The sequence below is a fragment of the Psittacula echo genome (assembly GCF_963264785.1).
Source record: "Psittacula echo genome assembly, chromosome: 4".
Lineage (NCBI taxonomy): Eukaryota > Metazoa > Chordata > Aves > Psittaciformes > Psittacidae > Psittacula > Psittacula echo.
This window is the reverse complement of record NC_137738.1, coordinates 40,518,145-40,540,727: the sequence shown is the minus strand read 5'-3', so window position 1 is coordinate 40,540,727 and position 22,583 is coordinate 40,518,145. Positions and strand designations below refer to the sequence as shown.

The window sequence follows — 22,583 nt, the reverse complement described above, 5'->3', positions numbered from 1 at the left end:
ACGGGCGGGCGGGGCCTGGCGGCCCGCGCACTCTGGCGGAGCTCGGCGGGCGGTGGGCGGGGCCGCGGGCTCGCGCGGCGGAGAGCGGCTCGCCCCCTCCCCCAGGTCAGTGTTGGCGCGCGGCGGGAACCGCCTCGCCCCTCCCGCGGCGGCGGCGGCGGCGGGCGGGAACGCGCCGCGGGGAGGGAGGCAGGGGGAGGGGGAAGGGCGGGACGACGGCGGCGGCGCGGCTGCCTTTGACGAGCGTCCGCCGCCGGTCCCAGCCGCCATGGGGCCCTGGGCGGGGGGAGGGCGCTCTGTGGCCCCTACTGAGACATTCCCCCTCCCCCCTCGCGCCGGCCTGCGACGGCGGCAGGGCCGCCGGGGGCTAGGCCTGCCGCAGCGCCTGCGGGAGGATGTGGGCCACTCGGCCTGGCCTCAGCCACCCTCTCCGCGGCGCCGATCGTGCCTCGAGTGGGGGGCTCTGCTTCTCCTCGCGGGCACGGTCGTGGGCCGAGGGAGAGAGGCAGGGCCAGGGGTGAGAAAGACCCCTGCCCGGGGTAGGAGTGGTGGTGGGGGGAGATTTCCTGCCCCGTGCCTTTCTCCGCCCTGGGCTGCTCCTGCCAGCGTAGGCAGGCTGCCGGGCCGCTCATTGCACCTCCCACCCCGTAGTTTGGTACTGCGGGGCCGCACCGCTGGGCGCCCCTCAACGATGGCGCAGTTGCAGTGGCAGCCGAGTGTTACGGAACAAGGGGCCGGGCCTCCTCTTGGGGACGCTCGGCCTGGCTGCGGTATTTCCCCGCGCCCGCTAGGGGCGCCCGTCAGCCGCCCGGGGGCCTGGCTGCTGCCTAGGGCGGAGGCGGTGCCGGGTTCGCTCTTCCTGCGGGGGCGGGGCGTCTCCACCTCCTTCTGATTGGCTTCCTGACGGCCTGCTTCCCGCCCCGATAGGCAGCCAATGGGAGTGCGTCGCTCCCTTCCCCCCGCGCATACCGGAGGGGGCGTTGCCGGCGTTGGGGGCAGGGCGGCTGTTGCGGCCGTTGTTCAGCGGGGGTTATGGGGGCTGGGAAGGAGTAGGGTGCGCCGGCAGCGAGGCGCGGGATGAGGCCTGGGCATACCGCTATTGCGGGGCCCGCAGCGCCGCAGGGGCGGAGCTGGGCCGGGCCGGGCCGGTCTGCGCTGGTTTGCTCTGGACTGTCTGCGGCTTTCAGTCAGCGGAGCAGGCCCGGCTTCTCCATACGCCTTGCAGACTTCCGGCCGGCGAGGCAACGGACGTGAATAAAGTGTGTTCTGTGTAGGAGAGACGTTGGAAAATAAAGTGCGGGTTTGCTCCTGCTGCTTGGAGACAGCTGTCTTGCTCTGATAGCTCTTTATCCTGCATATCTCATGTATTGCTTTATCCTGCACTTCCCGGCTAGGTGCCTCAGCTGCTACAAATCTGATTGTCAGGCTCCCCAGTGGAATTTAGTCAATATGATCAGTGCTTCCCTGTAACTTACCATAAGCTTGTGCGGTTGAAAAGTCACCCCTGGGATCAGTGTGATTCAGCCCAAGGTGTTGTTGGCTAGGAAAGCACAGGCTCACCTGGTATTTGTGAGTCTCCACTATACTCCTGAGATGTCTCCCCATGTCCTGGCTCTCCACCACCCTGGGTTGCAGTTGCTGAGTTTTTCAGCTCTCCTGATTATCTGGAGGTAACAGGCCTGTAGAAACAACAGAGTTCCTTCTGCTGGGCAGTGTCTTCCTTTTCAGTACAGGACAAGTTTGAAATGAAAATCATAGAATCGTAGAATAGTTAGGGTTGGAAAAGACCTTAACATCATCTAGTTCCAATCCCCCTGCCATGGGCAGGGACACCCCACACTAAACCAGTTCCACCCAAGGCCTCATCCAACCTGGCCTTGAACACCACCAAGGATGGAGCATTCACAACCTCCCTGGGCAACCCATTCCAGTGCCTCACCACCCTCTCAGTAAAGAATTTCTTCATGATTAGTTTACTCTAGTAAGTATGCAAGTAATAGGTTCAGAAATCTGGTAAAAAGCTCTTACTTATTCCGTGGTAACCTAAAGGTGCTTTCTGTGGTCCGTCTCCCCCTGCTTTTTTTTTTCAAGAATTGTGCCTCTTTCACCATAACGTGAGTACTCTCATTAAGTTATGTCAGGGTGGGGTTTGGTTTTGGTTTTTTTCATGTTATGTGTGTATTGTGCTAGTATCTAGGTATCCTTGTCAGGATGGAGGGTGTGTTACAGTCAGCCCAAAACGATTTGTTCTTAAAAGAAAATGCTTGATTGCAGTATTATGGTAAATATATTGGTATTAAAGATCCTTCTTTACTCAGTTTTTCAAAAATATTCAGAAATTGGCATTTTCTTCAAACTCTAGAACTTAATTTCTCATATAAATTGCTAAAGATGGATTTTGTGTCACAAGGGAAATGTTCTTGGTTAATAAAAGCAGATGGGGCAGGGACTTGACACTAAAATTTTTTCAGCAAGTGAGACACACCTGCTGAGGTGAATAGTTCTGAAGTTTATTTGATCAGCTCTTGCAACATAGCGTAACTATAATAAGCTTCCTTTTAGTCTGGAATAACAGAATAAGGACTCTTGTCGTGTTTCCATCAGCACGGGTAGAGCTGGAAGCAGTCATTGCAGGCCCCGTGGCACCAGTGAGTACTAGCAGGATCAAACTGTAACCTTGTAGTCAAAAGAGACGAATGGAGCAGCTGTTTGTGATACAGCAGATTGAACTGGTGCAGATCAGTGTGTGTGTTCACAGGCAACATTCCCATGCAACTGCATAGTAATATAATTGGTTTTATTATGTGTAAAATCATGATTCACAGAGTCTGATGTCCTCTTTAAGGTGTGTGCTTGCTCATGAGTAATTTCATCAGTGGGGTTACTGAGGGTACAGACTGCTACACAGAATGAGCAACAGAAGGAAAAGATGCCTGCTTATGTACTAACATAGCAAGCCGTTCTACTTTTTCACCATGTGTTGCGAGCACACAGATCAGTAATGTGTTTTGGTCTTAATTACAGTATTTCCATAGCATGGAAAAAAAGGATGTTTAATCCCAGCAGTGTTTATGTGCTTATGAGTACTAACACATGCAGTATGAGCGGACGGGTGTTACCTTTTAGATAAGGGGAAAATAGTATTCTTTACAAAGCACTGATGGATGATTTTGTTTCTTTGTTTTAAATACAGTTCTGAGGGAAGCAATGAGACTGAAAATTCCAAATCTTCAAAATAGATCTTTCCACACTTTAACAACAATACACCAGTGCCAAAGCTTTAATAAAACTGGACGTCTGCTATTAAAGCTCAATAATGAAGTTGACAGAACATCTGACAGAAGAGCAAAGTCTTGGGATTTGTATGCTCTGAAAACTGCATTCCCTTGTTTGACAAGTCGATACGTGCAACTCAAGAATTGGCAGCTGCTCCAGCGAAATGTATTGGCTTTGGGAAAAAATGCTTGCTTTCGGAGTGGGGAGGGGTTTTTTCCATCCTGGAAACATTTTGGTGTGGCGATGATGGAAAACTACAAGCTCAGTACAGAGCATATGACAAAGCTCAGGAACATATCATCAAGATTTTACACAGTTGTATCAGCTGGCAAAATTATTCCAAAACACAGTAGCCAGCCAGTTAAGAGGCCACCGAAGGCACCAAGGACTAAGCAGCCATCCAGAACTAACCAGCCACTACTGTCAGACATGCAGGTAAGAGGTAAAGTTTACAGTCTGTATAACATTAAGGGAACTTCATCAGTTTAATTTAGATTCAGATTTGGGTTTAGATTAACACGTTAATGAAATGAACATGTTTGTCTGGGAGGAGGATTTCATTATTTACCCTATCTGCAGACAGAAACAAGCTTGGTACAAGCTAATGTGTCTGGTATTTCAAAGATAAAATGGAGATTATTAGCAATGTGTAAACAAAAGTGGAGGCAAGATAAGTGGTTATTAATGTGGAAATATGAAATCCATTAAAAATAGTTTTAACCAGTGCTCTCGCATTACATTCAATATTGAGAAACAAAGTCTGTCTTTCGGAATAATTTAGCTTTACCTAGGTATCCTTGCTTGTCCAATTCTACCCAGTTTTAAGGCCTCACTCAAACAGATTGCAAGATGAAAATGAATAGTATAAGGTTTATATTCAGATTAAGTTTCAGATAGGAAATGGAATGGCATATGTAGCCAGTGTTACTTGAGGAAGATTATTCCATGTGGAGAAATAGTACCTTGATCTCCAGGCTTCAAGATCTGTAGAGTAACTGCAGCAACAAATTGGTTTAGATAAAATGAGATATGGTTAAGTGGAACAGTGCATACTTGTGGCTGTTTTTCCTTAAGATAGTTCTTTACAAGCCTCAATATTAGCCAAGGCAGGCCTTAAGCATACTTGAATATAAGATGTCCAAGGAAAATCCTGGTATCAGAAGTGTTACTGTTCTCCTGAAGCTACAGCAACTGAGTTCCAGGATATTGTTAGTAAAATTTTGGTACAGATGAAACTGAAACAAGTCTTGTGCTTTCAGAAATAGCTTCAGCAATGCAAATATGTCCATTACGTGATCCACTGAATATGAGCACAGGAAGTTTTAATGCTTGCCTTCTTGTCATCTAAGCTTCTGTTTAATATTTTGTATGGTGAGCAGGAGTATGCTTTAATGTAAGATAAAGACTCCATTTAAGACAAGTTAACTCCTGTCTGTATTTTCCCATTGCTTTGAAAAAAGAAAGTGAAGAGTATTAGTCCTGAAATACTATGTAATGTTTCAAGCTTGCTATTCATGCTGTGATACTACATTGAGACATTGCTGCTCTTTGTTGTTGGGTGAAGTGACCTTTTTTTTTTTTAGATTCATGAGGCTTTTAAATGGCAGCACAGAATGCAAACAGTTTCTTTCTTTGATGTTTTCATACATATTGTATGCAAGTAATATACACTGCTATTTTTACTTTCTTCTAAAGTGAAGAAATGGAGAAAATACTGCCTGACATACTGAAATAATAATATATATATTCTAAGAAAGCTTCCACATGGCAAAATGCTGTGCCAGAAATGACATAAACTCAGACCTAACAAAAATATTTGCTGTTTTTGAATAAACCCCGTGGGGTTTTGTCAGATACACAGCCCCATCTACAAGAGTCCAGGCTGTCACCTCGACTGCAGGCTGATGGCGCTTTGGAATAAGCATGGGTTTTTATCTGTTTGCGTATAGAAAAATAACTGAAAGATGTGGCTGGTTTCTGCAAGATGACTGATAGAAGTAGTGCAAATGGAGAATCCTAAAAGGGATTTTCAATGCACTGTCAGTTTTCTCTAAATCCTGATGTCACAAAACATCCTGTTGCCTTCCTGCGCCTGTGTGGAGGCAACCAAGGGCCCTTGGGTAACACAAGCCCTATTACCAAGGCTGTTATCTCAGGGCAAGCTGCTGCCTCTTCTCTTTCCTGCTCTGCCTCTTGAGACACTAGCTCTGGGCCCACTCCTAAGGTTCTCAGTTGGTTGAACCCCGAGGATCTCTGGTGATTTTTGCCTGTGAGGGTGTTGCAGGTGACACCTTTCTTTTGCAGAACACTCTATGAGTGAGCTCCTTCCCACCCCTCCCCAGCACTGATCTTCATGTGGTGTTTACAGGCAGGGTGCTGAGCAACAGCCGTGATAAATGGTTGTAAGACCAGTTTTTCAGGATAGATGGAGGAGTTACTTGAAAGCAGTTAAGTGATTTAGTTAGTCCATCAGTGAGTGGTACCACTACTCAGTTTAGTTAATTTCTTAGTCTGATGGCATGAAAAGCCTTTGAGCTAATTTTTAACGCTATAGCCACATAGTACAGTAAAAGCTTGGAATTCAACTAAAGATAAAGATTGATTCCTATGGTGATAGGAAGATTTAATTTCATCCTACAGGTTTTCTTTCTTAAAAATTTCTGTATGCTTCAAGTGGAAGGGATGGGCTAAGGAGAATTATTACAGTTGTTGGTGATACGGAAAATGAGTTGTTGAGGTACTTAAGGATGGCTGCTCCTAGGGGTAGCTGTTGTGGTGCTCTGAATAGAATCTCAGTGAAGTCACAACTGTTGGCAGAATGGAGGAGGATGATGAGTAGCTGGAGTTTCTTTGTAACACCAGTTCAGATCTTGTGCTCTGGACTTGTTTTGGTTGGGTTTTTTTTTTTTTTTAAGTTTGCAGGTGAGAGTGACATAGCAGAAGGCATGGCATTGATTGGCCAGTTAACATGTCTGGTTTAGGAGTAGCCGAATTGCTCATTGTAGACTTTTTGCCTGTATCTCCACCAACTGTCATGGGAACTTAGACATTTATAGTGCCTGTGGACACATATATTTTAGGCATCTTAATCTCAGATTACGCGCAATCCAAATACTCTCCATCAGACAAGATTTTAGTAAAAACTTACGTGAAACAGTACGTTGTTAAAAGAACCAAGCTAGTGCATATCCAAAATGCTATTTCAAGTATATAGTCTTAGTAGGCAACTGCTGGTTCTAACTAATTGTAAAGTCTTTACATCGAAACTAAATTGCAGCAGTAAGGCATAAAGTCTGTCCTGTAGTGCATTTGCCCTGAGATGAGCAGTAGCATAAGTAGTAAACTGTGGGAAGCATGGAGCAGGATAGAGGTTTTCAGATGATATCTTAGCTAAAAGAGTTTGCTCCCTTAACTCCTGAGTTTCATGGCAGAGCTTGTGTACTTCTAATAACCAGAGCTTTCTGGAAGAATTTGAAATATATCATTTGCCTTGACAGTTTAGGGATTGAGAATGAATTTGTACAGATGAAATTGTGATAATGCAACTGTAAAAGGTACAGCAGCAAAGGAATTGAAAATGAAGTTCTGTTAACTCAGCCTCATAGCACAATCACGGAAATGGGCCTGCAAAATTGCTCACTGAATATTGTAATTACTTTTAAAGTTTATTTTCTATTAGTGATCAGTGAATTAGGATGATGTGTAAGGAAAGCTTTGGAAGTGATAGCAGAATGGTAACATTGAAGAACAGAAGTTAAACGTCTGGTCATGATTCTGATGACTGGTAACAGGCCCTCCAAGGAGGGCCTTGCTGTTTGATAATGATTGCTGTGAGAATATAATTTGGATTTTAAGTTGGAGTGTATTATGGTTATAAATGCTTGCAGATGGGTACAGTTCTTTTGTTCATTTGTTGTTAGTTACGTCCCAATTTGTATTAGTTACTAAAAGCTGGGACATGACTGATCCACAATGGGATACACTGTTTTCTGGATATCTTATACTGCATTGTACTAAAAAACATTATCATGGGACATACATGCTATCAGAACAAAGGAATCCACTTAAAATGAGTAGTAGAATTTGTGAATTGGTTTATTGTGACCTGTTTGATTAATTAAGAAAATCTTTACACAGCTGACTTTCTTATTCTTCACCATGCGTGAGTCAGTCTCATTGCAAGCCATTTTTGCAGTCATTGTTTTGAATATGGCATTTTAGTTGTTTAAGATTGTGGATATTGAGACAAACCGTGGCTGTTGTGTCTATTTCGACTGTGGTGTCAGTTGAAACCATGTTGTTTTGCACAGGATTCAGCTCGGGGTAACACTGTAGATCTGCAGCACCTAGAACTGCCCCAGAAGATCTGTTACTTTCTGTGTTGAAGTGGCTCATTATCTCGACAGTGAGCTTTGTGCCTGGAATCATAGAAACATAGAATCATAGAATAGTTAGGATTGTAAAGGACCTTAAGATCATCCAGTTCCAGCCCCCCTGCCATGGGCAGGGACACCTCACACTAAACCATGTCACCCAAGGCTCTGTCCAACCCGGCCTTGAACACCGCCAGGAATGGAGCATTCACAACCTCCCTGGGCAACCCATTCCAGTGCCTCACCACCCTTACAGTAAAGAATATGATGTTTGCTTGATAAGCAGGCTGGGATAGTTAACTCCATTTATCTTTAAAATACAGATGCTAAAGCTGGTATTGGGGGTGTCTTGCTTTTGATTTCAGCGGTCAGAGGATTATGTCATAAACTGTAAGATGAGAGAGCAGTAGCAAGTGTATCTCTACTGTTGAAACATTTGGCTGGCATTCAGGGAGGAAGGGTTCACTTTGTGGCTCTATCACAAAGTTCTTTGGTGCTACTTTCTCATGTCACCTGGTTTGATCTCGGTTTGTGATTTGCTTTTCCACTTAACAGGGAGTGAGTAATCTCATTAGTGCTTGTACACCAGATGGACAACATGGCAATGATGTTGTAGAAAAGAGTGAATGAGTGAAAAATGTCACTCATGATAAATTTGAGGCAAACAGTTGTCTTTATGAACATCTTGCTTCAGCCTTGCCCTAACTCAAATCTCTGTTCCTTTGGCACAGAATCTGATGCAGTGCACAGCCTTTGCAACAGCAGATGAATATCATCTTGGTAATCTGTGTCATGACCTGACTTCACATGGATATGTTGAAATAACAAGTTTGCCTAGAGGTAGATTTTTGAAACATATTAAAGCAATGTTTTACCTTGGGAAATGAAATACGGATGAGGTAGATAATTTTTATAACTTGACGTATACTTATTCTGGTAGTACCCTGGAATATATCATGCTGCCTATAAAATACTGCTTTGCTTAAACATTCCATTTGCCTGAAAAAAAAAGGCCCTGCAACTAAAGCCTTCAGAATAGAATATAATAAGCACTTGCTGTTACCCTATGATAAATTTACACTAAAAGTACTGAAAAATTAGATGCATGCAGGAAAAATAAATTTGGAAATTTTCTGATGCAAAGAATTTCCATATAAATTCAGTAACTGAAAAAATTCTGAAAGTTTTCTTTATTTTAATTACTCTTTCAGTAATGTGATACCATAGTGCCTCAGCTGTCAAAATGATTTTGTGATTTGAAGTGTTGCATCTTCTTTCCATGCCCACACTTCTATTAATGTAAAAATCACTGAGGGTTGGAGAGGAAGGCATGCAAGAGAGAATCTTGCTGACTTAAGTGAAATGAAAAAGATATGTACATAAATGCTTAATTCTAGTAAAGAGAATGCAGTTGATACCCTTTTTAGTTATTATTATTTGGCCAGATATATCCTAGCAATTGTTGAATGCTGCTTTGCTTAGCTAGGTTTCAGGAAAACAATTGGCTCTGATTTCCATACAGGGCATCTCTGAAGACTTGGGGAAGTATGGCTTAGAAATAGCTGAAGTATACTACAAGAGAAAAACAAATGGAGCTTTTTATAGCTGAAGGAACCTTATGCCCTAGAGCAGCTGTGGTTTTCGTATGATGGCAGTAGAGTGCCTTATTTTTTTATTTTTTTTTTTCTTAGAATGAACAGTGGCTGAAGCTGAGGGGATGACAGTGTTTATGGGCATTTCGGTAGAGGTTATCAAATATCTGGCTGCCTCTCAAACACTTAATAATCCAAGTGCAGTAATTCGCCAGTGGATCTTGCTCAAACACAAGATTTACTCGTGATCATCCTGCTCAGAAAGACAAGGTGCTTTAGATTCTGGGTTTTGTCTTTCTTTGTAGTTTCATTGTATTAAAACCAGCACTAGTTTCACAGCTTTGGGATAGAAACTTTGTATGATCCCAGCAAGACTGGGAATTAACCATAAGGCTGTTGCTGGTATTTTACCCTGAGAGTGGGGGGTTTGCCAGTTCTCTTTCTTTATGATGTGTTTCTGACTCCTTACAATAGATACTTCATTTATGGAAAGTTTGGAGGAAGTAATGATGACAGGATAGTGGATTGTGCCAGCAGATTGGTTGTGCTGTGGTGGTTGGCTTGTGCATGTAGCAGTGGTTGGTTACCAACTCAAACCCTGAATCTTTGAAAAATCAGAAAACACTGCACATAGAAATCTAAATCAGCAATTATGGTGTGGATTTGTTACTTTGCATTGTTCTTCCTAAGCATTAGTATTGTTTTTAAGCTTTTTAAATATATTTTAGAGGCAGGTCCTCTACCTCCACTTACAATGGACCAAATTTTCTTCAATTGTGTATGTTTTGTCTGGAGTGGATAAAGAAAGATAAAGGTGCTATCTGAAAAGTCAAATAAGAAAATGCAGAGAAATGTTTCTTCCATCGTGAACTCAAACTTCACAGCCAAAACTTGCTCTAGTGATTCATCAAATCACGTGTTTCTGAACTGGAATAGCAAGTGAAAGGAAAGTTACAGAGTTCATACAGACCAATTGTGTGATCTCAATTCAGGTATTAGCAAAAGTATATCCGATATGTAGTCATCTCTCTCTGCTGCCTTAGTCTACCTGGCCTCTGTGGCAGTAAGTCAGAATGTGGAATTTGTATACAGGTTGAACTTAATGGCTTGTTGCTTGTCTTGTGATCTTTCTGCAGAGGAGTTGAATTTACTAAGGCTTAGGTGTTAGACCCTGCAAATTTTTCTTTGCAGAGTCTCGCTTTATAATAGAGGTAGGGGGTTTTGCTGGTCTTGTTCCCCGTAGTTCTGCAACAAGGTCAGTCATGCTGAAAAGTAACCTTTTTTGTCAAAACAACATCAGGATTTCTAAAATGTTGTCTGTATAAGCAAGTGGAGCAGATATATAGGGAAAAAAAAACAAGACCCTGTTCTGAGAACCTAGCATTCCCAGTTTGTAAGTTTTGGGGCATTCTACTTACACTAGCTCAAGTCTAGTACTTTGTAACAGATGCCTGTTGGCAGTTGGAGTACCACAGGTGCATTTTTTGGAGCTTCTTTTTCAGTTTAATTTAATGCAACAAAAAAAATCCAGTTTTGTACTCTGTCACTGTTCTGCAATGCACGTCAGAAGTGTTGTAAATGAGGGTGGCTGGAAGGTTTGTTTCAAAAGCATGCTTCTGAACTGAAGGAAGATGCAGGTGTACCCTCTCCTGGCCTCGGGATATGTTCTTTCAAGTTTCTGACTGTCAAAACAAAGTCAGCACAATTTGAGTGCAGATTAGTCCCTTACTGTGTAGAAAAAAGAAAGATCTTCCAGGTAGGCAGATTTGAATGGTAATTTCTCTGCAGGTGTGAGCAACTTTGATAGTTGCATGTCCACTTCTGTATTCTGTTACTGGTTATTTACTATGCCCTGCATCAGTTTTCCCTTAAGTCTTGTTCTTCAGAACTGTTGCATTTCATTAACTAAAGATTCCAGTAAACTTCAGCATAGCAGCTGAGTCTTTCTGGAGCATGGCACTTCAGAGCAGCAGTGTAGTTTAATACTATAGTTTGCTGGCAAGCATTTCCCTCAGAAAAATAAAATATAGGACTGACTGACTGATGTGTTGGCATGTGACTGTTAAACTGGAATTATATGCTTATAGCTGTCATGTTTAGAAGTTTGACCAATTCTTCATTTTTTTTTTCAAACTAGATGCTGCAAACGTTTTGGTGATGGGTACTGAGAAATCTGCAAAACATGATGATCCTGGCATGATTTTTTTCTTCAGGTAAGCTATAAATCACACTCAAAACTTTTATTAAAGCTTTATTAATAGCAGTGATGTGAAAGAAGTAGTGTAGCTTGCTAGATCATTGCATAATAGTACCTCATGAAACTCAAGGAATAACTGTCCAATCAGAATGATTAAAAAAAAAAAAATCAGAAGTATCTAACTGGTTGAAAGATGACTTACCTCCCCCTGGGTTTTGTTAAAGTGTGATTCAAAAGCAACTATTAGGTAGTTTTTGTGAAGGTAGTATTAAGTTTCTTGATTCACAGTGTCAAAAATTGCCACTGTACAACTTGAGTGTTGCACTGAAATACATTTAAAACAGCATAATTACAGCACAGTTTTTCCTTGAATTCACAGGGAAGGGGCTGTTGTGTTTTGGAATGTGGAAGAGAAAAGTGTAAGTAAAGCAAAACTGTTTGTTAAAACACCATAAGCAGATGTTTTGTCAGTCCCACCAAGGTCAGCAAGGGTGGGCTTTGGGAGCTTGGATCTCTCCATGAAGGACAGATTCTCCTCCTGTTGAGTGCAGGTACTTGCCTGTTGCTGCCCTCACCTTGCCTGTTGCTGATACATCACCTTTGAAACTTGACTTCATGCACAAAATGAGCAAATACACGTGTAACATAGAAAGTGAGTAACATTTTCTACTCAAGACAAAAAATCTGAAACTCTAATCTGGTGAGACTGACAAAAAGAAAATTCTTGCAGCTGTATACCTCAGAGAAGTTGATGAGAAAAATCAACCTCTGAATGGTTGTTTGAGATGCAGTAATATAACAGAAGATGTCTTAGAAGAAAAAGATCATTGTATTTTGTTTGATTTAACTCAAAAGTATTCAAAACTTACGTTTGGATAACTTTGAAAGAGTCAGAATTTGTAAGGAACTTCTAAATGTTATTTCTACCCGTTAGCAGTTTTCCTGAAGGAGGATTTGTATTGGTTGACTTAGTTGTTAAAATATGTTGCTACTGAAATGACACACCCCTTACGATAATCTGGCACTCTTTGCTGAGCAAGGGGAGGTAGGCCACAGGCATATCTACGAGTATATTTACAGTCAGTTGCTTTTTTTAATACATTGATTTTTATTACTGTGGTTAAATAAAACTGGATGCTAGATACAGAGTATGTGAAATGAAATGGTGTATTAAACAGACGATACTGAGATGTATAGAAGTTCACAGGGGGATTTTCATTAAGGTAAATGAAAACACAGAGCAGTTGTTTCCAGATGCGAACAATTTCTGGATTCAAGTTCACTTTTTTCTGTTTCAGACCTGAAATGTTCCTGGTTGCCTGTCTGGTTTTGGGGGTTTCAGTGTATCAGCTGGCCTACCAAAAATACTAGTTCTCCCTTCAAACCTTACCTGTAGCACACTTAGGATGCTACGGCTGTAACTATGCTACTGATTTACAGGTATTACTGAGGACTAGCTGACTAACTCCTGTTGTTTTTATAACTTGGACACCTCTACCTGCAGAGTACTCTAAAATCTGTTGCTGTACGTGCTTAAGTACCTTTGAAAATTTGATACCATGTTTTTCTTGTCAGTACTAGTAACTTCAGTTGGTCCTTTGCTATCTTTATGTATAAAAGAACTGCCTCTCTCTGCTTATGAAATCCTTGAACTTCCAAACATCTATGTGTTTTAATGAACTGAAACAAACAAAAAAACCCCAGCAGCACCAAACCAAACTGGTCTGGTCTGTAGAACAGAAACCGAAAATAATTTGGTGAAACAGGACGTAGAGAATCACTGTGAATGGACAAAACTGCTTTCTAAAAGATACTCCAGAATTGCTATTAAGAGAAGCAAAATTTTGAAACAGACACTTAACAGGAGGAGTAGTAAATACAGACTGATCATGAATAGAAATTTAAAATGTAAAACACTATTTTCACATACCTGAGTAGGGAGGCTGTGCAAGACCTTCCCCACGAAAAAATAGCAAGGGCAAAAGCAAGACTAGCTTTGAGGTGCAGTTTCATCTGGGTTTTTTTAACAGGAAATTGTGTGATGCGATTGCCTGTAATAGCAAGAGTTTGCATTTAGTGAGTCCTGAACTTCTCCTTAAATGTACTGTGTCATAGGTAGTCCCTTCTATAAAATAAGGCTGGGCCTCACATCACTTGGTGGAAGCCTTTGTATTACTCTATTTAGCTAAAAGAAAGCTGCCACTGAAATACAGTTTCTCATTATCCAGAGCAATGGAAGGACTTAGGAAGTGTGCGTGTTACAAGACCTATGAATTTCAGAGAGTCAGTTATGGTCTGAAAAGCTTTGTTAAATCTTGCTGTGTAATGGCCCTGGGAAGCCTGAGCTGGTTGTAGTTCTGAAGCCTATTAGTAGCATAATTATTACTGTATTAGTAATGACTTCACAAAGCTGGATCCAAATGAACGCACTTGTGGAGCCTGGCGAGCTGCATTATGGGTTGGCTGTTAACTCTGGCATTGTTTCAGTGGGGTTTGCATTGCTGAACTGTCCCTGGACACAGCATAGCTGGTTGGGTGAGCTGACAAGCCAAACAGCACACAATTCTTGCTTAAAAAATGACAATAATTTTTCATACCTTTTTTTACCACAAGATTTGGAATAGATGGCAGTACTGGTCATGCTAATGCTAAATTCAGGATTATGGAACGAGTAGTTAGAGCTGTAGGGTTGGAGTTTTTTAGTGAAAAATGTTATGTCTTACATAGATTAAGAAAAAAAGAAAATCCCTCTTGCAGGTGATCCAACAGGTTTTTTTAGAGTAGTTAGCCTGAAGACCAGGTTTCATGAACAGTTTACTAGCATACAGTTCTGCACTAATAGATTAACTATTATCTATTATTTTGAAGAGAGTGGTTTAAGTATGATTTAGTAGAAGATTCACCTCTTTAAATTATTTAGATATCAAGTTCGTGGTGGTTTTGGTTGGGGTTTGTGTTTTGGTTTTTTTTTTTTTGTTGGCTGTTTTGTAGCTAAATGCCTTTTAAGGTGAGTGCTTTTCTTAGTTCAGAATTTGTTCTAATTGCAGAATGATTTTTATGAGGGGAGCCTTGTAGCTCATAAAAGGAACAAGGATGAGGGTTTCTAAGTCAGATATTGGAGAAGAAAGCTTTATGAGAGAAAAGGGCTCTTTCTTCCTGCATCACGTTTTAGGGTGCTTGAGAATAAAATGACAGTGAGAATATTTACGCAAGTAAAGCTGTGTATTTAACTGTTTACAGGGTAAAATGTGGGCAGCTGAAACAATTCTTACAGATTTCTGTAGGGGTAAAGGATGTCTGTAATATTTCTGTTGTTTCAGCAACCTCTGGTAGTTGAAACAAAACCGTTGACTTTAGCAGCAAACTAGTAATTTTGACAGAAACAGCCACCTGAAGTACTTATCCTAAAGATTCATTCTCACACTCAGACACATGCCAGAATCTTGTACAGCTTATTGTTACAATACACACATTGTCTTTACTGCTGCTGTGGTTAATCCTTACCCCATTTTATATATGTGGACATTAAATGCCATTTTAATCTTCACAGATTCATTGCAGTTGTTCATAGCCACAAATCCTTCCATGTGGTTACTGATAGCTTCAGAGGTGAATGGTGTTAATAATCACTTTGTTACTTAGCAGACCTATTCATTATTATTTAAATAACTTCAGCGTGAAAGTTGTATTCATGAACCTATTATATGCGAGATCTTTCTAGAGTGATAGTATCCTGCATGGTGACTGTTCCTCTGTGTGTGCAATTGTCTTTTGCTCAGATGAAGAGTGTCATGCAAGTGCTAGAACAGCATGAAATTCAGCCATATGAAGTTGCACTGGTCCACTGGGAGAATGAAGAGATCAACTATAGAATAGGAGAGTGAGTAATCTTCAGGCACTCTATATAAAAGCTGATAGACACCTGAAATAAAGTCAAATGGAAGCAGCTGGTAAAAATATACTTGTCCTTACTCTTTTTTCTAATCAGTGAAATAAGGAAAGGAGAAAACAGTAAATCTAAATTGACATTTTTTCTGTACTGCTAAAATCACAGTAGTGAGCGTGTTCTTCAGCAATCCCAAACAGAAACTGTGTACCTCACATTAAAAAACAGATACACATTATTGAGACAAGTCTGATTTTAAGGAGGATTCCCTATGTAAGTTTCCTTAGCACCCTGTAGGTTCCTATACAGAAATGTAATTACGCACATATGTCACTTCCTAGGAAAGCTGTAACTTGAATACTGTGGAACGATAACCTGGCAAGTTGTCTTGCCTTGTTAAATAGTGTTTTTTCATCTTGGGGAGCAAATGATCTCTACAGAAATATTTCTCAATTTGAATTATTATATAAATCATCTGTAACTTTTCAACAGCACCAAAAAACAGCTCCTAGACAGGACACTGTAACACTAGGAGCCGAGCTAATGAGGTTGAGCTTATTTAAGGTAACCTGATAAGAGGACAAGTTTTTGTTTGGTTTGCTTTTTCTTTTTCCTGTTCATTCAAAAACTGCAGGTACTACCCAGCTGTGTAATTTGTGATTCCTGACGTATTCCCTCGTGGTTTTGCAAGTTTGATAGAGAGATTGACATGATAAATTGACAGATGATAAATACACTCTTTTTGTTGCTCCTGACCCCACTGTACAATAGAGGCTTCAGGAAAAGTAACATTGTAGCAGAGAGGGAGGGAGGTTGGTAAAACTGACAGAAGAAAAGGAAGACAAGAACAGAGGTAATACAGGAGATGGAGAACAGGAGAGAGGCCAGCATCCTGCTTACTCTGATTTGTGTGTATGTAGTAACATTGTAATCATAGCTTGTTGCAGTTTCATTTAAACCTAGAAAATTTGGTCATAATATTAGTCTTAGAGGAACTAATTTTCAGTGATTTGTTTCTGTTACTGTCAGGTTGAACATGAGTAAAACACAAGGATGGGGATGATATACATATAGAAGTGGCATGCTTTATATAAATAACCAACCAAGCTTTCTTGCATTGACTGTTCTTAAAAGGCTTCTTTGCTGGTGGCTTAGTCAGTAAAGGTGCTTCAATCCTGTTTTAACAGAGGGCAGTCAAAGCTTCATAAAGGAGAAATCTTGTTAAATTCTGAGCTGGATAGTGATGAAGTTGTTCTGCAGAAATTTGCCTTTTCAAATGCCCTTTGTCTTTCTGGTAAGTTAATGCTGTTTGTTGTATCAGCCTATGCTATGGATTTTGTGAAATGTTGTCATAAGTGGGACTTGTACAGTGGCTGGTGGCTGGTTTAGGCAAACTGTAAAGGTTGATTGCGCTTCAGTGGGAGGATTCATTTTCAAAGCCTTTTTTTCAAAGCTTTACCTTGTTTTCTGTAAATTGGAATGCATTCATTCAGTGTTAATTGTCTTCAAGTTGAACAAAGCACATTAAGAAACATATGTTGCAGAAGAGACAGATTCTGCTGAGCATCCTATTCCCCACCCTTGACAGCTAATTCCAGGATAGCAACAAGTGCAGAGTCCAGTATTAGAAAGCTGTCAGTAAACTTAAGTAATTCATCCTGACATAATTTCCTGTAGAAGAGAAAGATAGACGCCAGCTAAAGAAGTCATGTAGAGCAGTGATTCCCAGCTGGGAGGTGTACTGCTATCAGGGCTGTGGACCAGAGTCACAGATAATGTTTTCCAGGCATAATGGCCATGGCAGGAGGCAGCAGGAGGCACTGGGAAGGAGTCAGGCTCGGCAGTGGGTCTTCTGCTTGAGGAAGTACGCCTCTCTGCTGCTTCAGACCTCAGATGAGCTGGCAGCAGGAAGCCTGTCCTCAAAAAGACCTTTAAAGGAAGCCTGGTCTGTCTACCCCTACTTTTAGGGTCAGTTACAGGATTCCTGTAGTATTTGGGGAAGTGCACCTTTAAACAGAAGAGATATCAAGAAAGAGAATGTGTGTTTTTGAAGCAATACACCATTTGATCAAGGAGTACAGCGTAACTGCATGGTTCTTGACTGTCGCAGGAAGATCTATTGGGAAAAAAAGCCTTTTGTTCACTATAGTTTTCCTATTCATAAAGCATTGCGTGGAACAGTAGTGCCACATATAATGGAGCAAGCAATTTATTCCCAGGAGGTAATTGGTACCAATTTATGTTACAGACATGCACATCATAAAGGAAAACAGTTCAATAATGTTCAGTAAAATGAAGGATGCAAGTATAGTACAGGTCAGATTTATGACACAGCAGGAATCAACCTCTGTCAAATAACCAGTGATAACTGAAATGCCTGTTGGCTTTTTTCAGGGGCTAAATTAGATGTCATTTAAGTCACTGACTTGGATTAGGCCTCTGTATTCAGAAGATGAGTGTGAAAAATATTTGGCATTGGATTTACTGTCAGTGTCCTGACTAGATGACACCATTGATTACTACCATGGAAGAGTTCATTTTGACAATTAAATCTTCCCTGACTAAATTATGCTGAGTGAGTAGGGTTAATTTTTTATCTGTTTCCACTTCGTTCTTGTCGGGAAATCTGCAGACTAAAGAACAAAGGCCTGAGTTATATCATCTTCCTGTAGGAACATCTTTCCAGGCTCGAGCTGGGGCTTGAGGTAGAATTTGTGTTGCCACTGCCTGTCCTGAACAGCTTTCACAGAAGAGAAGTTTCATCTCCACTGAACAGTATATTCACCTAAAACCAAAATGGGAGATTGCTTAAGTTGGAATTTAGCTTTAACAAGTACAGGTGTGTGTCTGTACAAGCTAACTGTGGTTTAAGCATGCTGCACCAAGTACTGGACACATGGAGCATGAGAGTTCTGCAGGACGCTAGAAAGCAGTGATTTTGCATTTCTGCAGATCAGAAACTTGTAGACTCTGGAGTGGCACATCAAGTCAGCCGGGTTCCGGCGTGACTCATTATCTCGAACCTCCTTTGAATGTAGTTTGCAAAGACTTCCTACATACAGTGGAGCACTTAAACACACAACTTTTGAGCTGGAAACTCCCCAGGATCTGAACTGATGGTTTGGAGAAGAGACTTGCCCTCAGGGTGGTTCCGTGTGCAGAGCTCTGTCAGTGCCCAGCCCAGACTTGTCCATAGGCTTATGAACATTGGTCATATAATACTAATGGTAACTTGTCGCAAATGCATTGATACATATAAACAGTGCCTGGAAGCAGCACATTGGCAGATTTAAGGTTATGATTACTTGAAGGCATATATACCACTCACAGTGTTCTTATTTGTCACCTCTGTGTTGCAGTAAAGCTGGCTATTTGGGAATCATTATTGGATAACTTCGTGGAATCCATCCAGTCAATTCCTGAGGTGAGGTCTTGTTTGTACCCCTCCCCTCCTTTTCGCCTATGCTTTTTAAAAGATCAATCCAGATGCAGCTGAGGATATGGAAAAAGCAACTGAATGCTGAACATGTTTGATGGTAAAGCCATCAACGTGGAGAAGCTCAGAATTACCTCCAAAGTGGTGGGACAAGAAACCGTCAGTCTGAAGGGCTGGGAGTGGGGTTCTGCACTGGAATAATGTTTCCTGTGTTGTGCCACTGTTGAATGTGTATATGTAACAGGACAGGTGGCATTCAAAAACCTGGCCAAACACCATGTGTGGCAGTTTGGGCTAAAAATAACATGCTGTAACTGGAATATTTGTATATATTTGTAATATATATATTTGTGTATATATATATTTATTATATATATAAAATTATATTTTATATATATGTAATATATATAATATATAATTATATATAATATAATCTAATATATATTATATTATATATAATATATTATATAATTATTATATATTATTATATATTATATAATATATAATATATATTATATTATTATATAATATAATATATATTATATAATATATATAATATATATTATATATAATAATATGTATAATATAATAATATTATATATTATATAATATATATAATATATAATATATATATTTGTAACTGGAATATTGAGTGAATTATTTAAATCACAGCTTTTCATGAGAACAACTGAAGTACAGAGCATGTAGAAATAAGATTTGTAGGGTTCAACAGAGAAAACAACATCTTTTTTAATATTTGAAGGAAATAAATGGTAATACATTGTTTGTTGTAAGGAAAAAGTCTATTAAAAAGGCTAAAGGTGAAAGTATGCTGTCATTACTTAAAAATAACAGTAGTAGGAGGAAAAAACAAATTATCTCTTGTTCAGGAAATCATTCATAGAAAATGCTTCAGGATTTTGTTATAGATACTGATGACACACTCAAGTGATTTATTGGAAAACCTGGATGAACAGTTGCATGGTGATATGCTTACACAGCTCGGTAAGCAAAGTACAAAGCAAACAAAACTTGGATGTTAATAAGTACTACATACATTCAGATTCTAACTCATATATGTACTTCAGGCTGTAAAACACCAGACCAGTTAACTACTAGTACATGCTACTTGATCAAGCAGTGAAAAACTTGTTACTTTGCAGATACTGAAGTCACGACGGAAGGTAAAACTGTCTCATGCAGATGTAATGCAGAAAATTGGAGAACTTTTTGCTTTAAGGTAACTTTTTTCGTTACCCCCAAGACATTGTCTTACACAGAACTTAGTTTTTAACTTGTGCATGATACAAAGATCAGAATACACACTAAACACAGGTTGTGGGAGTGGATTCCATCAACCCTGTTTTGGCTAGAGATGTGTGTGCTGTTCGTATTAGAGGACCCACTACACTACGGCATCTCAGCTGTAGGTGAGCAGTACTAAGTGTATTGTAATTGGCCAAATTCCACACCCTTTTCCCTCCCTGGGTCCAGCAGCACCTGTCTCAGCACCAGTAACTTTAGTGGATACTAGAGTATGCAAAGGATACCAGAAGACAGAACTGTTAACTACAGCCTAGAGTTAGTAAAACTCTTCTGTGAGTTCTGTTCTTCCTTTGACTTAATCAGAAACCACTGCTGTTACAAGAATTTAAACTCACTTATAACTTACTGTTATAACAATTTAAAGGTTGAGATTCCCCCCCCCAAGTGACAGTTGGCCATTGAGAATACAGAGCATTATATGCTGTTTTACAAAAAATCTCAAACTTGGTGAAGAAATACTACCTATTAAAAAAGCAGTTCCTATTTTAAACATTGGGGTTTATATCCTTACTTGAAGGATTAATGAAGTTATGAGCAATGATGTTCTAAGTGTCCAAAGATTTACGTGAGCAGTAGGTTGAGGGTGGGAGACTTTATCTGTTGGCCTTTATAATGTTGAGACCCTAGGCTGGTTCTGGAGGGTGAGCCATGCCCACATGTCCAGCATGCAGTACCAGTCACACTTAAAAGTTCTGAGGTACAAACAAGCTGTTAAGGAGCTCACCAGTAACTCATTCATATACTACTTCAGCTTCAACACAGTCAAGGACTTCTCTGCAGATATCAAAAGTTAAGGAAGGTGACCAGCTGAGGATGCAGTGTTGCCATAAGGCAAAAGTCATTTGTGCTCAGAACTGTTACCCAGTAGTGTTCTCAGAAGTTTCAGGAGATGTAACTAATTTTAAACAATGACAACAATTGTATTTCTTATTATGAAAGGAGATTCTTTTCACAATTTACTTAAAATTACAGGAAATTTTTCCTGTTTAACTGTTATGTAAATATTTGCTCCTGTACTTACCAAAGGGAAGTTTGAACTACTGTAGTACCTTTTTTTTTTTAGGCACCGTATAAATCTGAGTTCAGACCTGCTAATAACACCGGACTTCTACTGGGACAGAGAAAAACTTGAAGAGCTTTATGACAAAACATGCCAGTTCCTCAACATTAATCGCAGAGTTAAGGTAGGTGTCTTACTGGTATAAGAATTTTCCATGCTCAGATCAGCTGTTTCTGGCTCAGCAGGGTTACATACTGCTCCTGAATGTCTGTTTTAATTGCAGAAACTGGATAAAGAAAAATAGGATCCTGTGCACTGTCCCTTTTTCCATGTGTTCATAACCCACTCATATCTTTTACCCACCTAAGGTTAACAGTACTGCCTCATGTGAATTGATTGCCTATTTCCTGAGCCACTAAATTAGGCTTTAAATAGCTATGGGAAGAGATTTAATTCCTCTTCTGAAATGTGTGCAAGAAAACAAGTAAAAAAACTTGAGATGTGACATGTTCTTTTTACTGACATGATCATCCAGGTCAGTTTGATGGGTGACAAGATGCTTACTGCTGAACCAGAATAAGCAACACAAAACCTACCACTTCTGCTGGTTCTGCAGTTTTAAATATTTAGTTACTTTTGAGGCATTCCAGTAGCTGCATCTCCTTTTGCTTATGCCTGTTCTCTGAGCAGGTATCATCTAGAAGCAGTTTAATTGCTGCAGATGCGTATCTAAATTTCTGTTATTTTTGTGAACCTATAGAAACAACAGCCTTGTTCATATTGAAACCTCTGTTGCTTGTGCACATTGCCTTCAGGGCTTTCTATTATTTCACAGAACAGCGTCAACATCCTTTTAGTTCTGTTCAGTGAGCCCTTCTGTGGACTGTATTCCTCTGTTTAGTAATCTCATTCCAGTTACAGAATCCAGGTTTGCCATGTATTTGCAATCTCTTGATGCAGGTAATGAATGAGAAGCTTCAGCACTGCATGGAGCTGACAGACCTGATGCGAAATCACCTGAATGAAAAGCACACTCTGCGCCTCGAGTGGATGATAGTGATACTCATCACCATAGAGGTTGGTGGGGCTCTTTCCACTATCACACTGAATACGTAATAACAAGTGCAATTTGTGTACTTTGAGAATGAAGATTATTTTATTGACGTAATGCACTATACTGTACAATAGGATTGGTCTTCAGCTCTTTGCAAGGCACTTTTGAATTGCAGCTATAGTTGTTTTTCAGATTATCTTGTTTCCTGGGTAAGCTGTTTTAAGAATTATTAAATGAAAACTCATATTCATGTGTTTGCTATTCCACAGGTTCTGTTTGAACTCGCAAGGGTAGTTTTCTGATGACAGAAGAAACCCAGGGAGAAGAAAACTGACAAATTCATATGGCCCAGAAAATTACTGTCTATGGTATGCTTCTGGAAAACAGTGGAATCATGGCTCTTGATAGATACGTACATCTTCTACTTAAATAAAAAAAACCCA

At 40.4% G+C, this 22,583-nt stretch overlaps 1 protein-coding gene across 3 annotated transcripts; it reads left to right on the top strand.

Annotated features, from left to right (window-relative positions):
• Nucleotides 1–8: 8 nt before the first annotated feature.
• On the top strand, nt 9–22,583 carry RMND1 (required for meiotic nuclear division 1 homolog). Of its 3 annotated transcripts, none has more exons than XM_080616973.1 (12): nt 9–105; nt 3,194–3,711; nt 8,381–8,489; nt 11,379–11,454; nt 11,818–11,857; nt 15,218–15,318; nt 16,512–16,618; nt 18,684–18,748; nt 19,924–20,000; nt 21,150–21,270; nt 22,047–22,163; nt 22,410–22,583. In XM_080616973.1, exons 2-12 carry the CDS (start codon nt 3,208–3,210, stop codon nt 22,440–22,442), a joined length of 1,350 nt encoding a protein of 449 aa, XP_080473099.1. In that variant the 5' UTR covers nt 9–105; nt 3,194–3,207; the 3' UTR covers nt 22,443–22,583. The 3 variants fall into 3 exon arrangements, with proteins under 3 accessions (XP_080473099.1, XP_080473100.1, XP_080473101.1); XM_080616974.1 differs by lacking the exon at nt 9–105 and adding an exon at nt 1,319–1,981; XM_080616975.1 differs by lacking the exon at nt 9–105 and having other exon boundaries at nt 3,608–3,718.